The 22,085-nt window shown below is 42.9% G+C and overlaps 1 protein-coding gene across 13 annotated transcripts in view; it reads left to right on the plus strand.

Annotated features, from left to right (window-relative positions):
* LOC147755505 (uncharacterized) overlaps positions 1 to 22,085 on the plus strand; it is an 85,704-nt gene that overhangs the window by 57,408 nt on the left and 6,211 nt on the right. For 5 of the 13 annotated variants that reach the window (XM_086990401.1, XM_086990402.1, XM_086990400.1 and 2 more), the window contains one exon: positions 20,613 to 20,871. The exons of the other annotated variants lie outside the window; for them this stretch is intronic. In XM_086990401.1, the coding sequence (XP_086846527.1) occupies positions 20,613 to 20,871 (259 nt within the window). The remainder of the gene's footprint in view (positions 1 to 20,612; positions 20,872 to 22,085) is intronic. 13 annotated transcript variants of the gene reach the window in all.

The following is a 22,085-nucleotide window of genomic DNA, read 5'->3' on the forward strand; positions in this document are numbered from 1 at the left end:
CCATTATTCGCGTGCTTATGTGTGACTGTGGAGTTTCTTAAAGTCCAGGAAAAGCACACTTCGGGTCAGTGGCAAGTGACAATCAGCAGGATTCAGTTGGCGACAAATAGGCCGCAAAAAGGGTAAACTGGCGGAATATAGTTACCAGAGATTGGTGCGTAGCTTTCCTACGTACGTCGAGCATTATTAGTTTGTGTCTCACCGGCATCTCCGCGATTAACGAATTACCCTGCGCACATCGTTGTTACAAGCAGTCATATTGTATGCGTATATATGACGGGAAAAGAATGGGGAAACGGGAAGCCTGCACGCCTACAATAAAACTGCTTTGGAAATCGGTTCGCCACTTCGACTGTGGCCAGCGATGGCCACTGTGCAAGTAGTCGATCCACCGCTGCTTTGTCGTCGGTGCTCGGTGGTGGCAAAAACGGGGACAGACAGGAAGATGATGGGAAAAAATTGCTTTTGTCGAGCAGGCGAAGGGGGGATAAGCAGGATGTGACCGGCAAGGGATGGAAGATCCTCGATACCAAAACGAGATTGTTGACACAGCGAAACGAGGCAACGGCAAAAGGTAGCAATGGTTCTATCTGCGTGCAGCTGTAGAGCCACAGGATGCTACAAGTAGAATAGCTTCATGATGGGTAACAGTAAGTACGACGCAGGGATAGGCAATACGCAAATGACCCTCAGTAGAACAAGCCAGTGGACTGAACAGAAAGAAGCATACGCAGCGAAAATGTGGGTCCGCTACCTAGCACCAAATGTAATAGAGCCACTAGCGCATCGGGTTGCATGTCACTGTACCCTCAAAAGTTATGCGTTCTCACTTGACGTTATCGTATTCCTGCTATTGCTATTGAATAAGTAAACAAATCACCCAATGACGATATTAATTACACCTTTTAGTGAGGGCAGTGTTGTGGCCTAATTCTTGTCAACTGTGCTATCGGTAGTAGATTTGACTACTATCGTTATTACTATTGTTACGCTAGAGAAGATTTGCATACTCGTGCCTTTTCTGCCGATGCGGGCTACATGTACACAACGAATGCCGCTTATCTTGTGCGAATGGTAACCGATACAGTCTTCACTGGGCAATGCAAGTGAGTGAAGAAAATTGAAGTGGCCCTAAGCTCTGATTCCGAAATGTAGCATAGTATGTTTCAGGGTGTCGTTTGTGGTTCACCACCCTATCTTTAACTCGACCAGTGCTTGCAGACATCTTAAATAGCCACTGTTTAGCTACGACGAGGCAGTTAAAAAATGTGATCTGTCACCGTGTTTATTTTAAAAATGCGTAAAAAAGCTTAAAAAGTCAGCCCTTTCAATTTGCTCCTTGTGTCGTCTACCTTACAAAGTGAGCGCTATCTACAAGATAGCATATAGTAGTCATTGTTTATATATATATATATATATATATATATGTTTATATATAGATGTGTGTTTTGGTCTGTGGCTATAATCTATCTAATCATATTTCAATCAACTGGACTTAATAATACCGTAGGCAGCATGGCATAGGGTCAATGATAGAGTCAGTGCCTCTTGTCCTATGCCAATATCAGTAGCACCTGAATGTACTACCTGAGCCAGATAGGTCTCTCGGCAAACTTAAGTAGCCGCCGCTGGCTTTGCACCAACACCTGGACTCTGAACTCTGCTTTAAGCCCACTATCACGATAACGTGGTCATCACGGCGTGTGCTTTACACACGGGCACACTTAATTCATTCCTTTTCATAGCCAGCTGCTGCACAGGTAAACCCTGCGATAGGTAGGATATAGCTGCTGTTCGATTACTGCTCTAGGCAGCTGTAGCTACAGAAGCAGTAGTAACAGCACCAGCAAAATCACCAAAATCCTCGCAGAGGCTTAAACAATAGCCATGGTGCGGTGTGAGCGTGACATCGTGCACGCCCCGTCGATAGATCATCCTTTTTTCCAGCAACATCTCTTTGACTATGGCCTACCTAAATATGAACTATCTGAGCGATGGCTTTTGATACTGCCAAACGAAAGATGGCACTATTGCCATTGCAGAGCATCGTCACCGCCTGTACATTGTAGTTGCTGGCATCTAGAAGTTGGAAGCTTGTTGATGATTTTGCGATTCGCAAGAGCGAAAAATAGTTACCGAAGAAGCGGCACCTAGTATTAAAGACCGGACAAAACAGGGCCCTTGAAGGTTATTTTTGTCAAGCAAGCACCGATTGTGGTTGACGTTGAGCGTCACTGCTATAGGCACCGGACGATATTGTCGGCTCGGTTCGAAGCGCACTCGCAATTATTTCAGCTTCCAGCTACAACAGCGAGAGAACGCCTATACAGCGCAACGGCATCAACAACACAAAAAGCAGGATGTAGAAAATGGAATGAAATTTACCCGTACACGACACATGACACACAGCCATACTGTCACTGATTGGTATGTTTGTAGTTGTCTTCAGATTTCGTTGACGCCTATGTCTCATCTGCTGCATCCCCGCCATGGCAGAGTCGACTGCTAAAGGCAGATTGTGAAACAGCCAAATCAAACCGGCCAGCTTCGTATATTCGCTATGGGTTCCAATCGGTGGTGGCAGTGCAGCTCGCTGTAGCTATATCAAGTAACGCAACTGGCCGTGGTGGCACCGTCGCTTTTCATTTCGATTTTCGCAAAGCAGTAACATGGCCTCGCGTCTGTTGACAAACCTTTGCCGATGCCAAGACGAGGCTCGATGTTAAGGTAGGCGGTTGCCCCTGTAGGCGAACGCGGTACCAATAAGAGCGGACTAAAATCACTGCTCAATAATAATAAGGCTAGTTAAAGACCTGCGCGATCCTGGCGAGTGTCTGTGCAGCGTGTGACTGGTTACTATTCGTGTATATAGAGTCGCATGCAACTTGTGCAGCCCTGAAATACTATAAAGCAAAATAGAAAAGTCGTTGTACCTCGTAGGGTTCCTTTAGGATGTTTTTTCTTTGAGGCCTGCTATAGTGACGATCCTCATATTGACATAACAGCGGACGCGTATTGTAAACCGACGAGTCTGCAATGCTTGCCTTACGATGGAGGCATACTTACCCCAGTTGTGGTTTGCGTTCGGATGCGGGACTGAGATTAGTATTAGACTGGCAAATATAGGACGGCTATGAAAAGCGAAGCAGGCTCCCGGTATTGTGGAATTCAATAACCCGAAGTATGTTATGTTGTTACTAAATAAATACATTTTTCAAATTTCAGTGTTTGAAACTGGTGCTAATTGAATACCTTACACCTACTGCTATTCTTGCTGGTGATCAATGTCCTAATGGACCTATTTAAAAGTCTGTGGATCTTCGACTAGTATAGGGTCAACGTAGGGTGGCTCATAACTTCCGATTCGGACGTCTCTTTAAATACCACCACGGAAGTGGCCGTGAGACGCTTGCGCTCAGCCTCGTAGCCATCCCAGCTTCAGCGAATTGGCTTGTTAACCGATTTGTGGTCTGTAGCCGGGTTTTGTAATTTACAATCGGTTCATAAAGACGACAGGGCTTTCGGTTGGTTTAATTGAAGAATAAAACGTAGCCTATAGATAATGGTTTTTTGGCAGAGCTTCATTTGGTTTTGTTAGTGTATTCACTCCCGTTACGTTGTATTATACATTGTGGAGAAAAAAAAAACACTGTTCTGTGCCTTGAATCGAAATAGAGGTCAAAAAATCAACTGCAGCAACAGTTGCTAGCCACATCGGCTATTTTAACAGCGAGCAGAACACTTAGGCAGATGGAAGCGAAAGTGCTCAGCGTCAGCTGATCTGCTATAGAAACAACAACTAGAAGTATCTGAGCGGATATTTATTACATGCTCAAAAATTTTCCAAGAAAAATTTATGCACATACGCGGCTGCCGTTAGTACCACCTAGTTGAATACGTTTTTATCATATTCTCTTATCGATCCAGGTGTCAACCAATAAGAAACAAAGTTTGTACCTCGATCTGAGTCGTGATTCACTGCTGTCTTGGAGCTACGCCATTGATCGACACGCGAAAAACTGACGTTTCGCTGAGGTTGCAATGTTGCATGAAGTCGAACAGCGTCATCAGTATGGCATTCGGCTATGCCGAAATTTTGTCCATGGCTATTGAGTGATAAGACTCAGGGCTATAAAAACTTCAACTAGGAATGGAAACCTACTACCTATTACATTATTTTGTGTATCGCGCACAAAACGTGTACTTGGGTAGATGTTGTCACAAATGCACTGGCACTTCCGGCAAGCTTCTGTGGGTACTACTCGGCAGACGGCTACAGGAGATGTTTCCAGTGGAAAGTGTTAAATTTCGAAGGTAACAATGGGGCCACTGATTATGCGGCCTCATGTGGGTATTGATAACTCACCCGTTGGGCCTTTCTTGAAATGGGTTGATGTTGATATGCTAATGTACTTACAACGTTAGCATATTTAATAAGTTTATCAAAAAATATCTTTTCTTATGGTAGTCTAATTGCAAGCACCAAAAGCACGTGCTATACGTCAAAGATGATGGTCAGCGTTACGTATAAAACTGGTTTTATACGTAACGCTGAACCACTCAGGTCATCTGGTATCACTCGGCTCAACGAGAAGACCCCAAGCGTCGGTGGCTTTATGAACACCAAGCTGAACATAATGGGTATGTGGATTTATATACCCTAGCGGAAAATGATCGCGTAACGTAACGAATTCACTTAATACCCATTGAATTTTATATGTCGTCTTACAGTGCTTGTTATGATGATCTTCCCGCTATCATCGTTACATTAATCTACATAAGTTTCCTGCTTCTTTAGTTTACCTATGTCATTTCTACAGAATTATATATCAGAGCATTTAAAATTATTCGGATATAACAGATTTTCAGTTTACATACATTGCTGCTTCACTTAGGCTCATGTAATTCTTAATTATTATTATTATTAATATTAATTGTGTGCCTTTTGCGCTTTGTTTTTATTATTGACAACACGAATGAAAAAATTGGCTAGGGAAGGCGATCTGTATATGTTTCTCGAGCCATGGTGAAGGTTTGCTATTTTACTTAATTTGCGATCTATGGGAAAACTGCATTAGACCGAGGCCGATTTCTCTTAGCTATATATATATATATATATATATAGCTAAGAGAATATATTTATATATATATAACAGGTTTTTCTACGAACTATGCAAAAATGGTACTCGGCCTTAGTGGTCTAGAAGGCCAAAGACGATCGCCGTTCCACGATCATTACACATAAACGGACGGCAGAATCGGCTGCTGGCAGACCAGTTACTCTGTTGGAATTGGTGTAGTGCTGAGCAATAATCTTTATAATGGGAGACCACACTGAAGTGTCTACAGAGGGGTAGTCAAAAAGCCGAAGACAAGCCTGCAACTTTACTGTTGGCTTTCTACACCCTTTTGTTCTGTTTGAGGCTAAAGGATGACTTTGCACCATCGTATTTGAGAACCAACTGGCAGACCGACTAAGTCATCCTAGGCGGACTCGTAATTGAAAACTCCATTGATTTTACTTAGCTGACGCTACTTACAGAAACATATGTGGCATTTAATACTGTTGTCTTTAGCCATCCCTGACAGTGCAATCTCTTTTCTAATTATTCTTTTCGGTTTCTAGCAGATTTTGTGCCTGTATCCGAAAGGGAATGACCCTTGAGTACCCTCTGGTACTACCGGGTTATATGGCTATTTGCCATCTTTTAGCTCTTGCCACCAGCCATTCTCCGTTTTACTGTAGAATAGCGTTCTCGCCTTGCCGACTACTGTCAGACTACATCAATATCCCGTCGGCTTTCTTTCGACCTCCTTCGTGCTGGCTGGTTAGAAAGAATTCTCGCCACTACTCACTCGCGGCTAGCCAGGGCAGACCAAAGCAGGTCTTACGGAAAAAATTAAAGGACACGCAGGAGTAAGAGAGATGAGGCAAGTTCGTCCTTCTCTTGCGACGATGTACGCTGGCTCTCTGGTGGTCCACGGCTGGTCCCGCTTACATCACTCCTTGGCGACCGTAAGGTTTCTGTAGGTGATTCTATAGGTTACGGTGAAGATGCCTCAGGGGGTGGCAGGAATAATAAGATTAGGGGATAGCGGTCTAACGGTGGACACTTGGGAACGATTTAGCAATTTGCGAAATAAGCGAACGAGTGTAAATAAATAGACTGGAAGCTAATTATAGGTTAAAACTCTGGGCTGTAGGCATGGTAAATGTACCGGCCGATAAAGACACTAGAAAAGACGCAGTAAGGAGGGAGAGGAGAAAGAAACAAACAAAAAAAGCAAGAGAAAATTTGCTATGGAAGAGAGCGTTGGGTGCTGAAAGACTGACTGCTCATTTATAGGCAGGACTGGATAATTTTTCTACCTTTGGCCACACGATCACATTATCGTTCTCTAGGAGCACTTGTCGCCCCTGCTGTTGCTTTCGATCCTGCTTGCACTAACGTGGCTAGCTCTGTTTGAGTTTCGAATTCGGGCACGTTTGGTGCCTTCCACAGATTGCCCTTTCTGCCAGATCTACTATACTGATAGAGTATCGAGTCTGGAAGAGTGCGTTTCGAAAGTAAAGCTAAAATCGCTTTAGTAAGTGGATAAAAGGGGAGTTCTGGGCACTATTTTTTAGCTACTTGCGTAAAGCTGAACTGGTAACAGACTTCCTGAGGAGTCGGTGTGCGAGAGAAAAAAAGCCCTATGTTGGAAGTGCCTGTGAAGGCTTAGCATTTAACGGCTATGTGCTATAATTATGTGCGTATACAGGTCGCACGTTGTGTGCTAGTTAGATTTGGGGGTATGAATGCCATTGGATAGGAAATCAGACTCTGATGACGTTTTTGATCCTAAAAGCTTCATACGGATGTATGTATCTAGTTGAAATTAGGGGGATTAATTGAAGAGAAGTGATTGGTACCAGAAGAGGCATGGAACTTTGCGCTCACTTGCAGTATAAGTAGACTACTTAGGCACTGAACGTCGTTAGTGGCTTGTTGAATTAAAACCTGCATTAACCTTCATAAAATTAACATCTACGAAAATATTGTAATGTTAAAAAAAGTTATGACACACACAAATAGCAACGAACGTACACATACACACCTCAAGTATGAAAATTATCAAGATTCACAATGGTTAGTATTAACCATTATTGTAAAAACACTGCCTTTGGATAACACGATGTCATATTCTAGAGGTATCGCTACCCTTAGACTTACAGGCAGCCCATATAGTAAAAGGAAGACCCGCTGCTATTGCTACTGTAACAAAGACAACCATCTTAATAGAAGTGGGACAAAACTATTAGTAACTCGATGATTATTTTCTTGTTTCGTCTATGAAAATTCTTTCTTCACTTCTTATCAGCTTTCTTCACTCTGTTTCGCTGGACCGCGAGAACTTTTCACTACTCAGTTTCATTGGGTATAAATTTAGGATCATGTGGAAAAATCTTTCTATCGGAAAGCTTTGCATCGCCTCTGTTAACGCCTACCATCACTTGTATAGTGTGACTACAAATCGCAGTTTGTGCTATTAAAAAGAGCAACAAAGTTTCTTGCATATATTCAACCTCTCGACGGAGGTAGCCCCTAAGCTAGATGGTACCGCCAGGAACATATTTTTGATCTCAGAGAAGTCTCGCGCAAAAGTTGGTTGCGTGAAATGTCAATGCGAAAAGAGTCAAGGAGATATCTAAAGAAAATCGTTTCAAGCTAGGCTAACGTGTGTGTTGCCTAGAGCGAAAAAACTGGCCAAAAAACAGATCAAAAAAACTCACAGGACGCAGGGCTGGCACAACGTTGGCAGTCCTACGATGCGAGCTTGACTACGAATGCTGTTAACACTGTGATGTAACCAATATCTAGCGGTGTTGGTGTTCAGAGAGTAGCGTTATAGTGCACCAAGTCTTATACTACGCTGTATTGTCGCTAACCAACAACTGGCAGCCACAGTAGAAGCTACGGTTCGACGATTTTTATTCTATGTTAACAGGTGCTCTTCTGGTAGCTCGTTCTTCTTCAACTGTAGTACTTGAACACGGTAGAAGTTACGTGGCTTTATTCAGACGTAAAACAAACGGCAGATCTGACGGTAACAGCTGCGCGGTGATCTCGGCGGATCATATTATTAGAGACAGTTAGTAAGTTAGCTGGAACAAGTAAGTACGACGTTGTCTTGGCAAGTTGGTAAAAGAAAGAATGCCGAAAGGAACGTGTTCTCGAAAGTGACAATATCAGCTGAGAAGTATGTCGACGACTGCAATAATGCTGAGGAGATGATACTGGAACAATACTTTCCACGAGAAATAACGAGGGTTTAAGCCCGAAGCGGGGATGCTTTGACTTAAATGAATGCTTAGCTTGCTTACCCGCACAAAGAGCGACGAAAAGTCGTCGAAGGGCTGACGAAAGTCACCAGAATAAAAGTGGCAGGATGTGTATGAGAAAGTAGCGGGACCAAAATCCACTAACCACGGAGCTTCGTTGAGGTATTAAACATTTCCATCAGGCAAATGGATAGTGTCTGCACGAGTGTAACTATAACTAACGATAAGGAGGATTACATGGCCAGAGGTTACAGCCAAAAGATTACAGAATCTGATAAAAAAAATTCTCATTGACAAGCATAACAGGAAACTTCCCAAAGACAGTTTTAGTCGCCGTTGTTCTATTGGTAGGTGGTAACGAGATAATGGTAATTCAGTGGCGCTGTTGTCGGTAGAAGTTTACTCGATGACTGTAGAAATGGTAAGGCACTTCCTCTCTACTACCAGAGGGTTACTAGCTATAGACGGGAAGTTGTTACCTGATTATTTAATTTAAGTCTACTGCTGCTTTGGCAGTGGTACATTCCGCTCCTCAAAAGCTCAACGACCGATGGTAAAACATCCGAGAAAACGGAAAATAATGGGATTAGCTTAAAGGATTACAACTCTATAGGGGAATAATGCCTTTGCACGTTTAGGCAAAGGCAAACATATCTTGCGTATACGGATATGAGCATGAAAAGATTTCGTAAAAAGTGTTTATGGTTAGCTGAATAAGTTGCTCGCTTTTCTTTTCTTAGGTTATTAGAGGTTTAATTTTGTACTTTCTACTGGTCTGTACGACTCGAGGTGGTGACTATGCATCGACGATGCCCACCGCCGAGCGCCAAAATCTCTGTAACAGTTTCTGCAATCGTTTTTATTATACAATAATGTAACAATTGTTCGCCATTGATTATTTTTTATCGTGCTAATTCTTGCGTCTGGCTGACAATCCACTGGCTATTTTTGCCGAGTTACTTAGGTGTGTTTTTGAAGCTCTCCCTGTAGCACCCGTGTCAGACAAGTCAGCTAATTGCCGCTGGTTGTCGACCACTATCAATTGCAAACGTCGTGCATAAGTTATAAGGCGCTACGTTCTTTCTCTCTTTTTCTTACCCCATGCACGGATCTATGGGATGGAGGCTTAAAATTACTGGCAAGTGACGTCCATTGCAACGTACGTTCCGCAACAACGGCTTTTAGAAGCCTGGCCTACAAATAAAGCGACGTTTTACGACGGGACTATACCGACAAGGATCAAGGCTGGCAACGTAGGCGTTGTATTAACGGAGACGGTTAGATGAGAGGAAACAGCAGATCGGATAAAGAAAGGATGCACTAATCGCAGTAAGAGCTTGCAACAAGCATTTGAGCCCACCCAAATTCGACAAGATCGATGATGCACATGCGTCAGCGTTCTGACCGAATCACTAAGTGATCTGCTATCCTCTGTTTCTCTTATGAGAAGGCAGAGATACGAATGAGACAAGCATTAGCTCTAAGACTGGCTCGACCACTGCACGCTAACTTGACGGTTATTTGTCCAATTACCAAAAGGAACAAGGTCGTGTTGCTTGGGAAGGAACACGTTTTCTGAACAGGTCACACTTGTACTGACATGAACTCAGATATATGTTGTCGCTATTTCCTTAATTACTTCTGAGCAAGCTTGTGGATTAACGGGCGAAGGGAAGACGCGCTGTGGACGGCTGACGTTCGTAAGACGTGAGCGAATGCAATATGGCCGGATTGTGGCTAGGTAGGACAGCAGACGAGCTGCGAAAACCACGGTCACATGTCAAGGCTAGAAGGGTGCTATTAAAAAGGGCTGACCTAGCAGCTTGGCTAAGACGCTGAACGCATGTTTGACAGCCTTGATATGCTCGTATTGTTGTCTCTATACGAGTACGATGTGTGAAATTATATCTATTTATGTTTATCTCTCTGTATTGGGTACAGACACCATTTCGGTTGAAGACAAAATACATCTTGAAAATAAACAAACGCTTAGAAGAGTGGGGTAGGGCAATACACAATTTTTCTTTTTTTTTTTTTAATGCTGATAATGTCTAAACAGTATAGAGGGCCAACTTGGCCTTTTGTGTTCTAATCAGACAGTAGCGCTGCTTTCCTTAATGCTCTTGTGTTATACAATACGCTCGCTCGAGCTATCGAATCCTGTACGGTACTTCGCGCTGAAGCAATACTTGAAGATAGTCAATAGCTAATACGAGGTGCTACCATGAATAAACACCATTATGAATAAAATTGGCGAAACTTTGGAACTGCTCTCGAGTTGATATCAAAACAATTTTTAGACGTTTCTTTCCACTGTCAATGGAGTTGATCCTGTCGAATAGTGGCTTGATAGGAAATGTTTAGGGAGAATTTTTTGTTTAAAATGCATAAGTTCATTGAAAAAAATGGTTTTGAATTCCAATTCCGTAAAGAGTTTTAAAAGTTCTGTTTCTTTTCCGGGGTTGTGCCTTCAGTATGACCTTCAGGGATTGTCAACGACCTTGTCATCGTCCGCGGCCCTTGACAGCCTTAACACGCTGTCTCCTTCTAAGAGGCTGAGACAACGGCTGGATTTCACTTGATCCGACCGCAAACAAGCTTACTATGTTTCAATTTTCCATCTACTGCCGTTGTTGTTGTTCGAGTGTCGATGCTGCTGTAACCACCCCACAGCTCCACCACTACTACCACTACCTCTTTCGGTATATACACTATAGTGTTCTACTGCACTACTGAAAGAGAAAAAGTGAACAGAAATGGGAATACGAATCGGTGGGAGACCTGAGTTATGGGCACCAACGAGCCGCCACCGCTACCCCTCGAAACACCTCCTTGTCGAACTTAGACTATAGCGTCATTCCACCATATATATACTGCGTTTTTTCTCGACGGAGTCTTCGTTTCCTTCTACCTTGGGCACGGTTGTTTCTCTGTTCGAATGAATATTCTTGAGCGCTCTGAGAAATTCGATCACGGACGGCGATGACTCGTTTTCCTGGTCGTTTGCGTATCATACACCTACCGCAAGTGCGAAACCATTTCAATATCTGGACACTTAGACATGACCCCTACTGTATCAGTTCAGCCTATCCAAGGACTTCCTGCCATTGTAGTCGTCAGTCGACGCCGTTGCTGATGCCGTTCAAACACATGACTCAACATTTCCAGTGCTGTCGAATTCGAATGTGTCTGAATTTGTGTGTGTTTATGTATGCGTACGTATTCCCTAACGGGAAAAAAAGGAAGCAATACACGAATAGTTCGTCAGTCCCCATGCCACGCCACCTGCTGAAACAATCCAAGCGAACTGATATTAATATTGGACTAGTTTGCCCCACGCCTGCCTATACACAGCCTGTTCTTCCTAACCAATGTCCGACAGCAGGGGCCCGCCAGCCCTTTCCAGCCGGTGAGCAATGACAGGGCAATGACTTTTAAAGGTATGTTCTTTTTTTGCTAAATGCAGAAATCTATGAGGCATGCCGCGATAACGAGACTTAACCGTGGTCGAGGCTGGCACGCTACAGCAGATATAATCGTAACTGATAGCAGAAAGCGCTCAATGCGGTTAAAGTTTACTAATGGAAAACATGGACACTTTGGTCGGCACGTTTCGGTCCATAGCGTGAACTTCATGTTCAGCGATAACGCTTGATGAATAATAATAAATCTATCCTATAGAAGTCTACAAAAACAATCATCCACGGAAGAACAGCAAATACGAAATCACAATACAGTTACGCCCTTTGTGTAAGAGCCTTCATCAAAAAAAAAATACTCTCAAACATCGAAAATTATTCCCGCCGATGCCCATGCCGATACGCTAGCCTCACTGAGAAGGAAAGGCCCGATCTGAACGCTCTGCGTCTATTTCACTGCTAGTCAAGCTTATATCGTTGTATAACGCGTATCTCTTCTATCAAAACTTATCGCAGTGTTAATTTGCGATACACTAAAATAGCTCTACCGGTAACATTAGACATAATCATCACCGATTTAAGAGAATCAATATTAAATGATTCAGTCCACATGTAATTGCTTAACTTATCCGTTTTGCATGTTAAAGGTACTTTAAAGTAAAGAGCCATTGGTGCTATTTGGACAGAAGAAGAACGTCATCTTATAATGACTATTTGGCGTTTTTGGCATAAGCGCCTATTTAAGTTTTCCGAGTTCAGTGTGTACCAGAGACATTCCATTCGTTAAGTTTTCCAATTTTATGTCAATACTGCTAATCCAGTATATGTATTGCCTATAGTAATTCCTGCAATGGAGCTTAATTTTTGCTTTTGGCCGATTTGACATCTGTCAATGGCGGCCGTATTTGAACATCGGATAGCCGGCGACAGTGTCAACAAAATGGGCAAAATGACCTCTCTACTGAGGCTTTGCGAGAATGAACCAGCCTGACAGGCTTGAACTTATGAAAATCGTTCCAATGTCCGACTAAGGTCAACTCAAATCGGATAAAAGGGAATTTTTTGACCATTATTTAGATAGTTCAATTTCAATCCTTAGGCAAACATGGCCGTTTCTTCTTAAATCAACCTCGACCCTAGAACATGCGTGGCATATTTGGTCCCTATAGAATTAATTTTTGCTTTTTTTTTACAACCTAACCAATGAGTTCGTGCTATGCGAAAATTAAGTCATGGCCGTAATGTTAATTGGATAGAATTTACTGGTGTAGCCCCTTTTTTGTTTTTTATTTTCGAACCACACATAACGTCTCTGCGGGCTTCACATCAACACGCTCTGCGCCTTACGCTCAGCATTCGTTTTCCTGGTCGAAGCACCACGCTCGGTGCATTACCTCTAGAAAGGGTCTAGGTGAAAGAGATCAATTGAGCGTACAGTAAGTTGGCCGCAATCGTGGCGATGACGGCAAAAGGGGAGGCCGCCGCTGTGCGGAATAGAACAAAGTGGTGGCCGTTTTACGCGTGAGCCCCCGCTACCGCCACCTCCTGTTGAAGCTCTCATGACTGTGGCTTAACTAGCCCCTGGCCTGCGCACTCTGTGTCGTATACGTGTGTGTGAGGACGAACCGAAGGCGACTGGGGAAACAGCCGAGAAACAACTAGAAGAGGAACTAATCTGCGAACGTTACGGAGATGCGGAGTTTCTGCGCATAGTAAAGCGGTGTTCTCTAAGTCGAACGTATGGAAAGACCAAGTGGATCTACGCGATAGCTACTGGCTGGTTGGTTGGTTAACAAAAATGGCTGCTGTGCCCTGCTCTAGAGTGCATTACAAGACATTACGTGAAAAGCGAAAGAAATACGGCCCTAGGGCCGCCGACTGAGGCACGCGAGTTTAGGGTATGTGTAGATGTTTCGTGCTTATGGTGCACCGAGCATACTGGATGTATTGATGTGCTAGCTGTTACTGATTAACGACTTCATAGGGTAATGTTAGGTACATTACGCGATTGATAATGATTGATAGACATCGAAATGCTGACGCAGGCGATATATTTTCGTACAAATAGGTGCAATTCGATGGCATACTCAGGTTCATCGTACTTATCAAATTCGAGGTTATAGCTGAAGTGACAAATAAATCTAAAAATAGCATGCGTTCGAGTAATAATAATACTACTACTGTTTGGTACATATTATGCACTAGAGATCGACTAGTGAAGCTGCCCGGGAGACACTGAAGGGAGTTAATTTTTCAACGTTATCATTGTTCACGCATGGAAAGAGACAAAAAAAAGAATACTAAAACTAGAACTTACCGCTTCCAACATGACAGCAGTCATATGTTACACTGTTGAATGGGCGAGACACACAAATCGGAGGACTAGCAGTGTTAGAAATTCGGAGTGTTTGTTTAGAAAGGCCTTGATTTAACCTAAAAGGTCTACCTGTTGGAAGCAAACTCCCGTAGCGTAAATATACTCCCCATCACGATGTATTGCGCGTTCTCTCATCGATAGCTATCCAAGGGCATACGGTTATACTTTCGTTGCTCTCGTTGCGTAACCTAGAAAGCAGTAAATAGAGACAACATATATACTTTTTTTGTTAGAATGAAAAAATCGGAAGTATGCAACAGCGTAAACCTGTTGAAAGACACGAAGCCAGATCCATCTCAGTCATTTGCCGTACTACTGACTAAGCAGCATATAACAAAATGAGCCCCCCTAATATCGCTATAATTTGTACGCAAGTCTTCCATTACTAATTCTTTACGTATCGTGAAAAAAACTAAACTGTTGGTTGGAAACTAACCAAGATGCAAGCCTGCCGCAGGACTTTACATCCTGCTTGCAGCTGGCAGTTATGTTTAAATACTCTTGCAAACTAAATTCAGATACTTTTTGCCGTTTCCCATTTGTGAGATTACATAATTTCGGTTTGACCTGGTGCCGATGATTACGCAAGAGTGCAGATGCCAATATTGCTCCGCTCATAGGCGTGAAAAAACACATGGGCACATTTCGTCAATTACCGCTGTCCCGGATCGCTTCCCAGCCGTAGTCCGTCATTGGCTCACTGTTGTCACAGCTGAATGATATACTGCCATCTGCCTAACCAATAGCTGTAAAGATTCCGAATCAAATAGTCCATCGGGAAGTAAGCCAACTCGGCAATATAATTAAACTGGAGACATTAGCGTCGAGCGTGAGCTTTATACCTGCCAGCGAATTGCGGAGGAGCTAAGCTGTTACTCTAAAAATTGATTGAACCATCGCAACGTTCTATTTTATTTATTGTTACTTACCTTAAGTGTGTGCGCTATTATTGCGATAAGTTGCACTTACAATGCCGGATAAATTCTACAGTTTGCGTAGAAGCAGCCTCCAGAGACAGGGATTATGAAAGCTCTCAGTGACAGAGTCATTGAAGGACCAAAAGGTCTTTTCCGCCTGTTAGTTAGCATTTTCATACGCTACAATATGTTTCACTAGAATAGACTGTAGATTGTCGATGCCTGTACACATGCCACCTTTGCGCCATTTGTTGTTTGTTTAGATAAAAATATGCCTTTCATTTTACGCGGTAATACTGCATCAGCCGTACTTTCCGATAAATGCTCAAGAAAAATAGAATTTAATTACTGCTTATTGCCAAAAAATCCTTTACGAAGATTTGAATGCGTATTTCCTTCAGGATTTTTCCAAAAAATATCGCTTTTTTAAATTTAGGTTGTAGAGGGTAGAAACAGTATCATAACCATTAAGAATAGACGAACTCGAACTGTGAGCGTTTGTTTCTTGCTTCAGGTAGTTTCTTTCTGATCCGACCTTTGGTGCGCGCATAAGAAATAGTCCGGATGGCCGATGTCAGTTTGGGACGGCGAACGAGGAATTTTCGAGATTGTCCTTGCACTGCCTGAGGGCAACAGCTTGTTACAGGGCTGGTTTTTGGACTGGCACAGATATGCCCTAAAAGCTTGTTTTCCTTGAGTGGAACATATCGCATAGCATCTCATAAATCCATAGAACCTATGTGAGCGAACGAAAAAATAATGCGCATTAGTCTTAATTTAAATGGCGCGTTGCATCAATTAAGGCATTGATACGAATCACTGAAAAAGAAAAACATAATTCGTGTTAAATTATATCTTGTCCTAACCCAGCACACTTTGTCCTTCAACGAAAATATTAGCTTGTTGTTCCTCGGCATCTTTTCTTTCTCTTCTTTTTCCAGTAGTGAGAAAGAATGGGGGCAGGGAAGCGAAAACGGGAATGGGAGAGGAGGGAAAGCATTCACATGGGCCCTCGATCTCGATCTCTATCGTGCAAATAGAACGGTAGCCAAAATTCGATGAAGCAGGTACGGCAAGGCAGCTGATAGAATATATACGGAAATTCCTTTGTGTCGGTGATGTAGCAGAAGAAAAGGGATACTAGTTTGATTACTGAGCGATTCCTTCGAACCGGTCAAATAGCGTCATACCAGCGGGCGGGCGAGCGAACTGAATTGTTAGGTCCGAAGCGTCTTCCACATCTGGTCATTCAAGAACTCAGCTGTTTACTATAGATCGCTACGAGCCCCCGTTTAGTTCCGTCCTGGCTAGGGCTGCTCGGTGATGATGTTGGTATTGCTGTTGCAATGCCGCGCTTGGACGATAAAACGTCCCGTAGGGAAACCTCGTTGGCGAAAGGTAACTAACGGAATAGAGCGAAAAAATGACCGAAGTAAAAGGCAGGAAAGATAGTCTAGTATGGCCATCTTACTGTATGCATGGATGAAGTTGCGTACGGCTTGCTCGAAAGCCAAGCTGCGCCCAGCTGAGATCACATAACTCAAACGGGGCCCCGGCCTGGATTGATGCGGAATGAGGAAACCGACAACTAAGCGTCTATTTCATATAGCGAAGGAGCAATCAGCTTCCAACATTGCTGAAGGGTATTGCTCTTTACGTGCTTATTATAACTAGCCTACTGGGCCGAAGCCTTTTCTATGAAAGAAAAGCGAACTCGAGTGCAACTATTACCGCTAACGCTGGTGGCGGCAACCTCCTCTGTTTTGCCGCCTTCAGCTTCGCCATGTCGAGCCCAGAGCGTCTCGGCAACGGGATAGCACCGTAGAATAGATAAGTGAGTGTGAGCTTTGAAAGGAGTGTATGTGTATAAATCGATGGGTACAATTTTCACGTGCGGCTTATGAGCGCGCGCTGGAGTGCTATTCAAGTATATGGGTGAAGGCTTATATACATTGCGCGGAGTCGTCTTTATGGAGGCTTCTAGCTTACGTACATCTCTCCTATTGTGCCTCCGAAAGAGACTGAGGCAAATGGTGCTGCAACATCTAAAAAGCTCAGAGGGACAGAACAAAAATCCGCATTTGGAAGGTTACGCTTTAAAAGCGCTTCTCACTCGACCTCAATCAAGGCATAATGCTTAGAACGAAGAAGTATATGGGGCGACACAGACAAAAAATATAGTTATTGGCTGAAATTGGTCATATGCGTGAAAAGGCTAATAATTTAATGTGGAGTTAAAGACTAAAAGCTATTTACAAACGCTTATAAGGTAAAGGCATCATTACATCAAGGTGGCAATATTCGCACGATAAAAAATGAATATATATATCTAATTTTTCCTAAAGTTCTAGGGGGTGTAGTCAAACTAGTACCAGTTAGTGGTGAAATATATAACACATTTGCATTTATAAGAACCGAGCATGTTACGGGGATTTAGTAGAGATGCGCTAGACTTTCATTTCATTTTCATATCGTGTATAATCTATAGACGAAAAATCAATCTCGAGCCAACTAATAATTAAAATTTAAATGATTAATGAGTAATTAAAATTTAAATGATTTTTTGGTTCGTTAGAAATTCGGCATACTCAAAACTGATTTAATCCACAAAGACATAGGGAGACCGTTATCTTTGAGGCATCAGCGATCTAAACAGTTAAGAGCCCTTCCTTTTCATTAGCAACCTAACCGTGTTATAATTAGATGAGACCTAGTGATGATATGGCAACGGTTTTTTTCGGCGGAGCTTTTGAACCACGGTAAATATATGCAGTGTCAATTAGTGATTGCATTATCAGGTATGGAGTAGGTGTTTGTGAAAAGGACATCTTCTGCGATCCAACAGGTTTGAAATGTAAAAGGGAACGGGACAGCGGACCCTTGACGTTTATAGCTAAACGACTTTTTTTCCTATGAAACAGATTTCCTAGTCCAACATGATGTGCGTCGTAGCACGTATGGTCTACCCCAGTCGGCAGAGAGTTGACCTCGAAAACAACGATCGCAACATATGTGCACAAACAGGTCACAATGAACAAGAGTGCAATGAGGGATTTGGCCTAGGCTAGGATCATGGACCTCGAGAAGCATTTTTGAAACGAACCGTGAAAATACGGGCTGGGCTAAGTCGCTGTAGGCATTACTTCAACGCAAAAAGCTACAGTACATAATTGTGTGTGAGCAAGTACAAATTTTCATACGTTTATCTAAAGCATATCTCTTTTTATTTTTTTTTTCTATTTTTAGAAAGGGAATGTATTTGATTTTAAAAAGAGAATACAAAAACATTTTTCTTTAGAATCATCTTAATCAGACACAAGCAAAATGATTAAATCCAACCGATATGTACGAAAAAATGTTGTAAAATTGAGAACTCGCAACCCGCTGTCGATGAGTTTATACTTCACATCAATCCGTACAAAGCTCGTCATTTATAAGCCTACTCGCCCTCATCTCTGTGAGTTTAACCGTCATTCTAAGCTTTGAAGCTACAATTACATTTTAATTTTATTTTTTCTTCATGCTACTGCACTGAAGGGCCACTGCGATACGCATGCTTTCTCTTGTTGGAAATAGCAGTAGCCATGATAGAGAAGCAACGGCAACAGCGTATGTAAGCTACCTGACATTAATAAGCATGTCTTGTCCGTTTGTCCTTTCTAGTGACTCTGTCTAATTCGTGGCTTTTAGAAAAAAAAGATTCCCTAATTAAAACCATCCAAGTCACGTTAAAGGTCTCTAAAGCTAATATTTTTAATGTATATCTCAAATATAGGCCGCATATTTTTTGACGTCGATGAGCATGATATATGAGTTTTATACTTAGTAAACGGAAAGCACGGCATCAGAAAATCGGCTCTTCTTCAAACTTGTCTCATCTCCATACTTTCCTCGCTAATACGCCAGTTGTAGAAGGAGATAGAAAGTGCTGGGCAGAACGCAAAAAAATACGGAAAGAAAGGGAAGATCTAGCATCGAGGGTATTCTTTGCTTCTCAAGCCCCACGTTTGGTTCCCTTCTGCTGCACGCCTTTTGGCACTGTACGTTCAGCAAAAAAAAACGAGCCCGTGCACTAACTTTAGGCTGCAGTAAGAGAAATTACCACGAACGTATGATTTGCAACCTTCTACTTCCTGCAAAGACCAGCTTATACGGCTTGCTCTTGCGAAGGATCTTTATGGTCCGCTCATCTACGTAGCTTGTTCTGCAATTCATGCAGTCGTTTGCGCATTCTGCATGCTGACAGGCTTTAAGCTCTACCTAGTTTGGCGGTAGTGGTCTTGGACATGGTGGAGTTTTCGTTCCTTGGAGCTGTTTTCTACGAATGACCAATGATCGGAAAACCGACATTTCAATGTCGATTTCAATTTCAAAACAGCCAGTGGTCAGGGAGAGCTCCCGCTTTAGGAATGAGGATGGACGACGGCTGGACGCTGATGTCGAGAGCGCTACCCGCCCCCCTGTGAGTGCAACTGCCCTTTTTTTACTGTGTTAGAAAGCAAGGTGTTCAATAACACTTGGTGGCCAGTAGGCAGTCCCGTCGCAGAAGCGGGAACATATGACTCGCCATTTATTGGCGAAAATGTTTCAAGCCGTCCATGGCCGCATGGCATTTTTTCATATTTTTCCCTTATCAGCACTCAGTCAGTGTTCACTTTCCGTCTGCCTACTCAGCACTCATCTTCCATTCGATGTCGACGGAGCCGAAAACACCCTTATGACGGAAAAGAAACAGGGACCGATGCTTTCTCTTTTTCGTTACCGGAGTCCTCCTGTTCCACCCTCCTTATTTAGAAACAAAAGTGAACGAAAAAAAGTTAACGGACGACGAGTAGTTAGGGCTTCATATAGGGTGAAGGGTGACGCACCGCTACTGGTGAATGATGGTCTCCTTGTGAAGGTAAACGACGTGACATAAGTATGACTCATGAAGGCACCCTCTTGGGCTTTCTCTGTTACACCACCGACCACTGGGACAGTTATGGTGACGGCGTTGTTAAAGTTCACAAGGGTGGTATATGGTGAAAGGGTTGTTTAAAGGTTGCTTAGGGGTTCTAATTTGTGTAATTATTTAAGGATTTGGCCACAGATAATCTGAGATTTAGGGCACATGAGTTACATTGTCGCGTTTCCCTGATCTGCGATGCCCTTACATAAAAATCATAGCATGTAATGAATCAAGCACATCATGACGTTCGCCGGAATAACTTATGGCTTGTACATACATGCGGCGATCCGATTACTTTGATCCCACTTCATATTATTATCTTTTAAAAAAAGAAAGTTATCTGGTACAATCTCCCTCATAATTCCACCGATTTTACCATTTTATACCTGCAGGAGGTGAGTTCGGAGTTAATAATACCTGATCGAATGCAAGTTTCCTGTTGTCGCTCTGAGGTAATGAGGTAACAGGATTATTTTTTCAGTGTGTGTTTGTACGTGTTGAAATGGCCAGATCGAGTCACGAAGTCTGCGTGCGTTCGCTAGTTTTGTCGGCCTTTGACGCTTCACTTCCTGGCTGTTGGTCTCCCGGGAATAATTTAGTTAATAATAGCAGACGTCTGTCTTTGCAGGCTTGATGAGGCCCTCAATGTTCGACAGTAAGAGCTTTGCCTGGACCAAAAAGTGCCAGTGCCTGCCCATCCTTCGAAGCCTATACTATTCGGCCCCCAAGAGCCGCGCAAAGGATTATTCCATTTTTACTCCTATTTCGATCCGCGTTCACTTGCACAAATCACACCAGCCGAAGCGCCTTCTCTGGTCGAGCGATGGAGCGAAGGTTGACCCTGATTTGCTAAGCTCAACTGAAACTGCTATCATTCGTAGACAATGGTACGCCCATTGCTGCTTGTATGACTATTTACACGATATATTTACGATGTATCATCACAAGATAGCCATGAGTAAGTATTCGAGAAACAGGGGGCATACTTTTTTACCAAGTTAGCTTTTGCTATCGACTATTACCGGTGTTAGCAGTGGAGATGATACGGAACGATACGTGGGCTTTTAATGAATATGCGCCGCTAGTGTTCCCAGCTGCTGCATACGGAAAAGCAATTGTTAAATCTCGGCCCCCTGCAATTGTACCCGGACCGCATTCCGCTCCATGTTACCGCCAACGTTATCAGTATGATTCATTGAGACGAAAAGAACAGATTCAATATATATATATACACGCTACCTTATGGCAGCCTAATAGACTTCCAGCCTCTTCGAAGAGGCCACAGCCAGTTTCCATATTCTTATTGCTTTTTCGGTCACCTATCCGCAGATAGTCTTGAACGATTGTTTCATTCAACGACATGTGAATGAGTTTAAGACCCACCCAGAGTTTCTACGCGATACACGTTGGAGAGACGTGTGGAGTTTAAACGTATGATTTAGATAAAAGTCTGCACGCGATGACGCAATGCCATCTTTATGATTTCATGTTACTTGTTTTCGGTCTTACGTTGATCGTAACGTCAATATTTTTGGTGTTGCTCCCGGCACTTTTGTGACTCTCTTTGTGTGAATGGCTCACTTCGCTAGAGGTCATATGATCCTCTTGGAGCTCCTGCTAGCTTCTTTATGGGTTATCACTGCTTCTATTAAGTGATTGACTATCCATGTAAAAGCGTTCGCTTAGTGATCAGCTGACGGGGCAGTGGATTACAAGCGAGCTATCTACACACACGCCACTAATAACATGTGCAAAAAACTATTATTTTTCGTCTACAAATTCAAACACACACGCACATACTTTTGTCCTTGGACAATCTTGTACAACTTCACTGCGTCTCAGTTAGTCGAACAAGTGATATTTGCCATATTGGCTATCGTTGGATGCTCTTACCTACGACTAGCATTAATTAAGGCTTACATGCAGCTAGAAATCCCGAAAGCAGCATGATCGACCTTGTTTGCGTCGAATTCATTCACAATCTGGGCAGTTATCCACAACCCTGTCCATAATGTCTGTCACTCTTTTCATTTAGGTAGATACCTTTAAGTCTTAGAAGTGTACCCGGTGTCTTTTGACACGCAGCCAAAGACCTCGATCT

Source organism: Varroa destructor, unplaced genomic scaffold, assembly GCF_002443255.2.
Source record: "Varroa destructor unplaced genomic scaffold, Vdes_3.0 BEIS01000005.1, whole genome shotgun sequence".
Classification (NCBI taxonomy): domain Eukaryota; kingdom Metazoa; phylum Arthropoda; class Arachnida; order Mesostigmata; family Varroidae; genus Varroa; species Varroa destructor.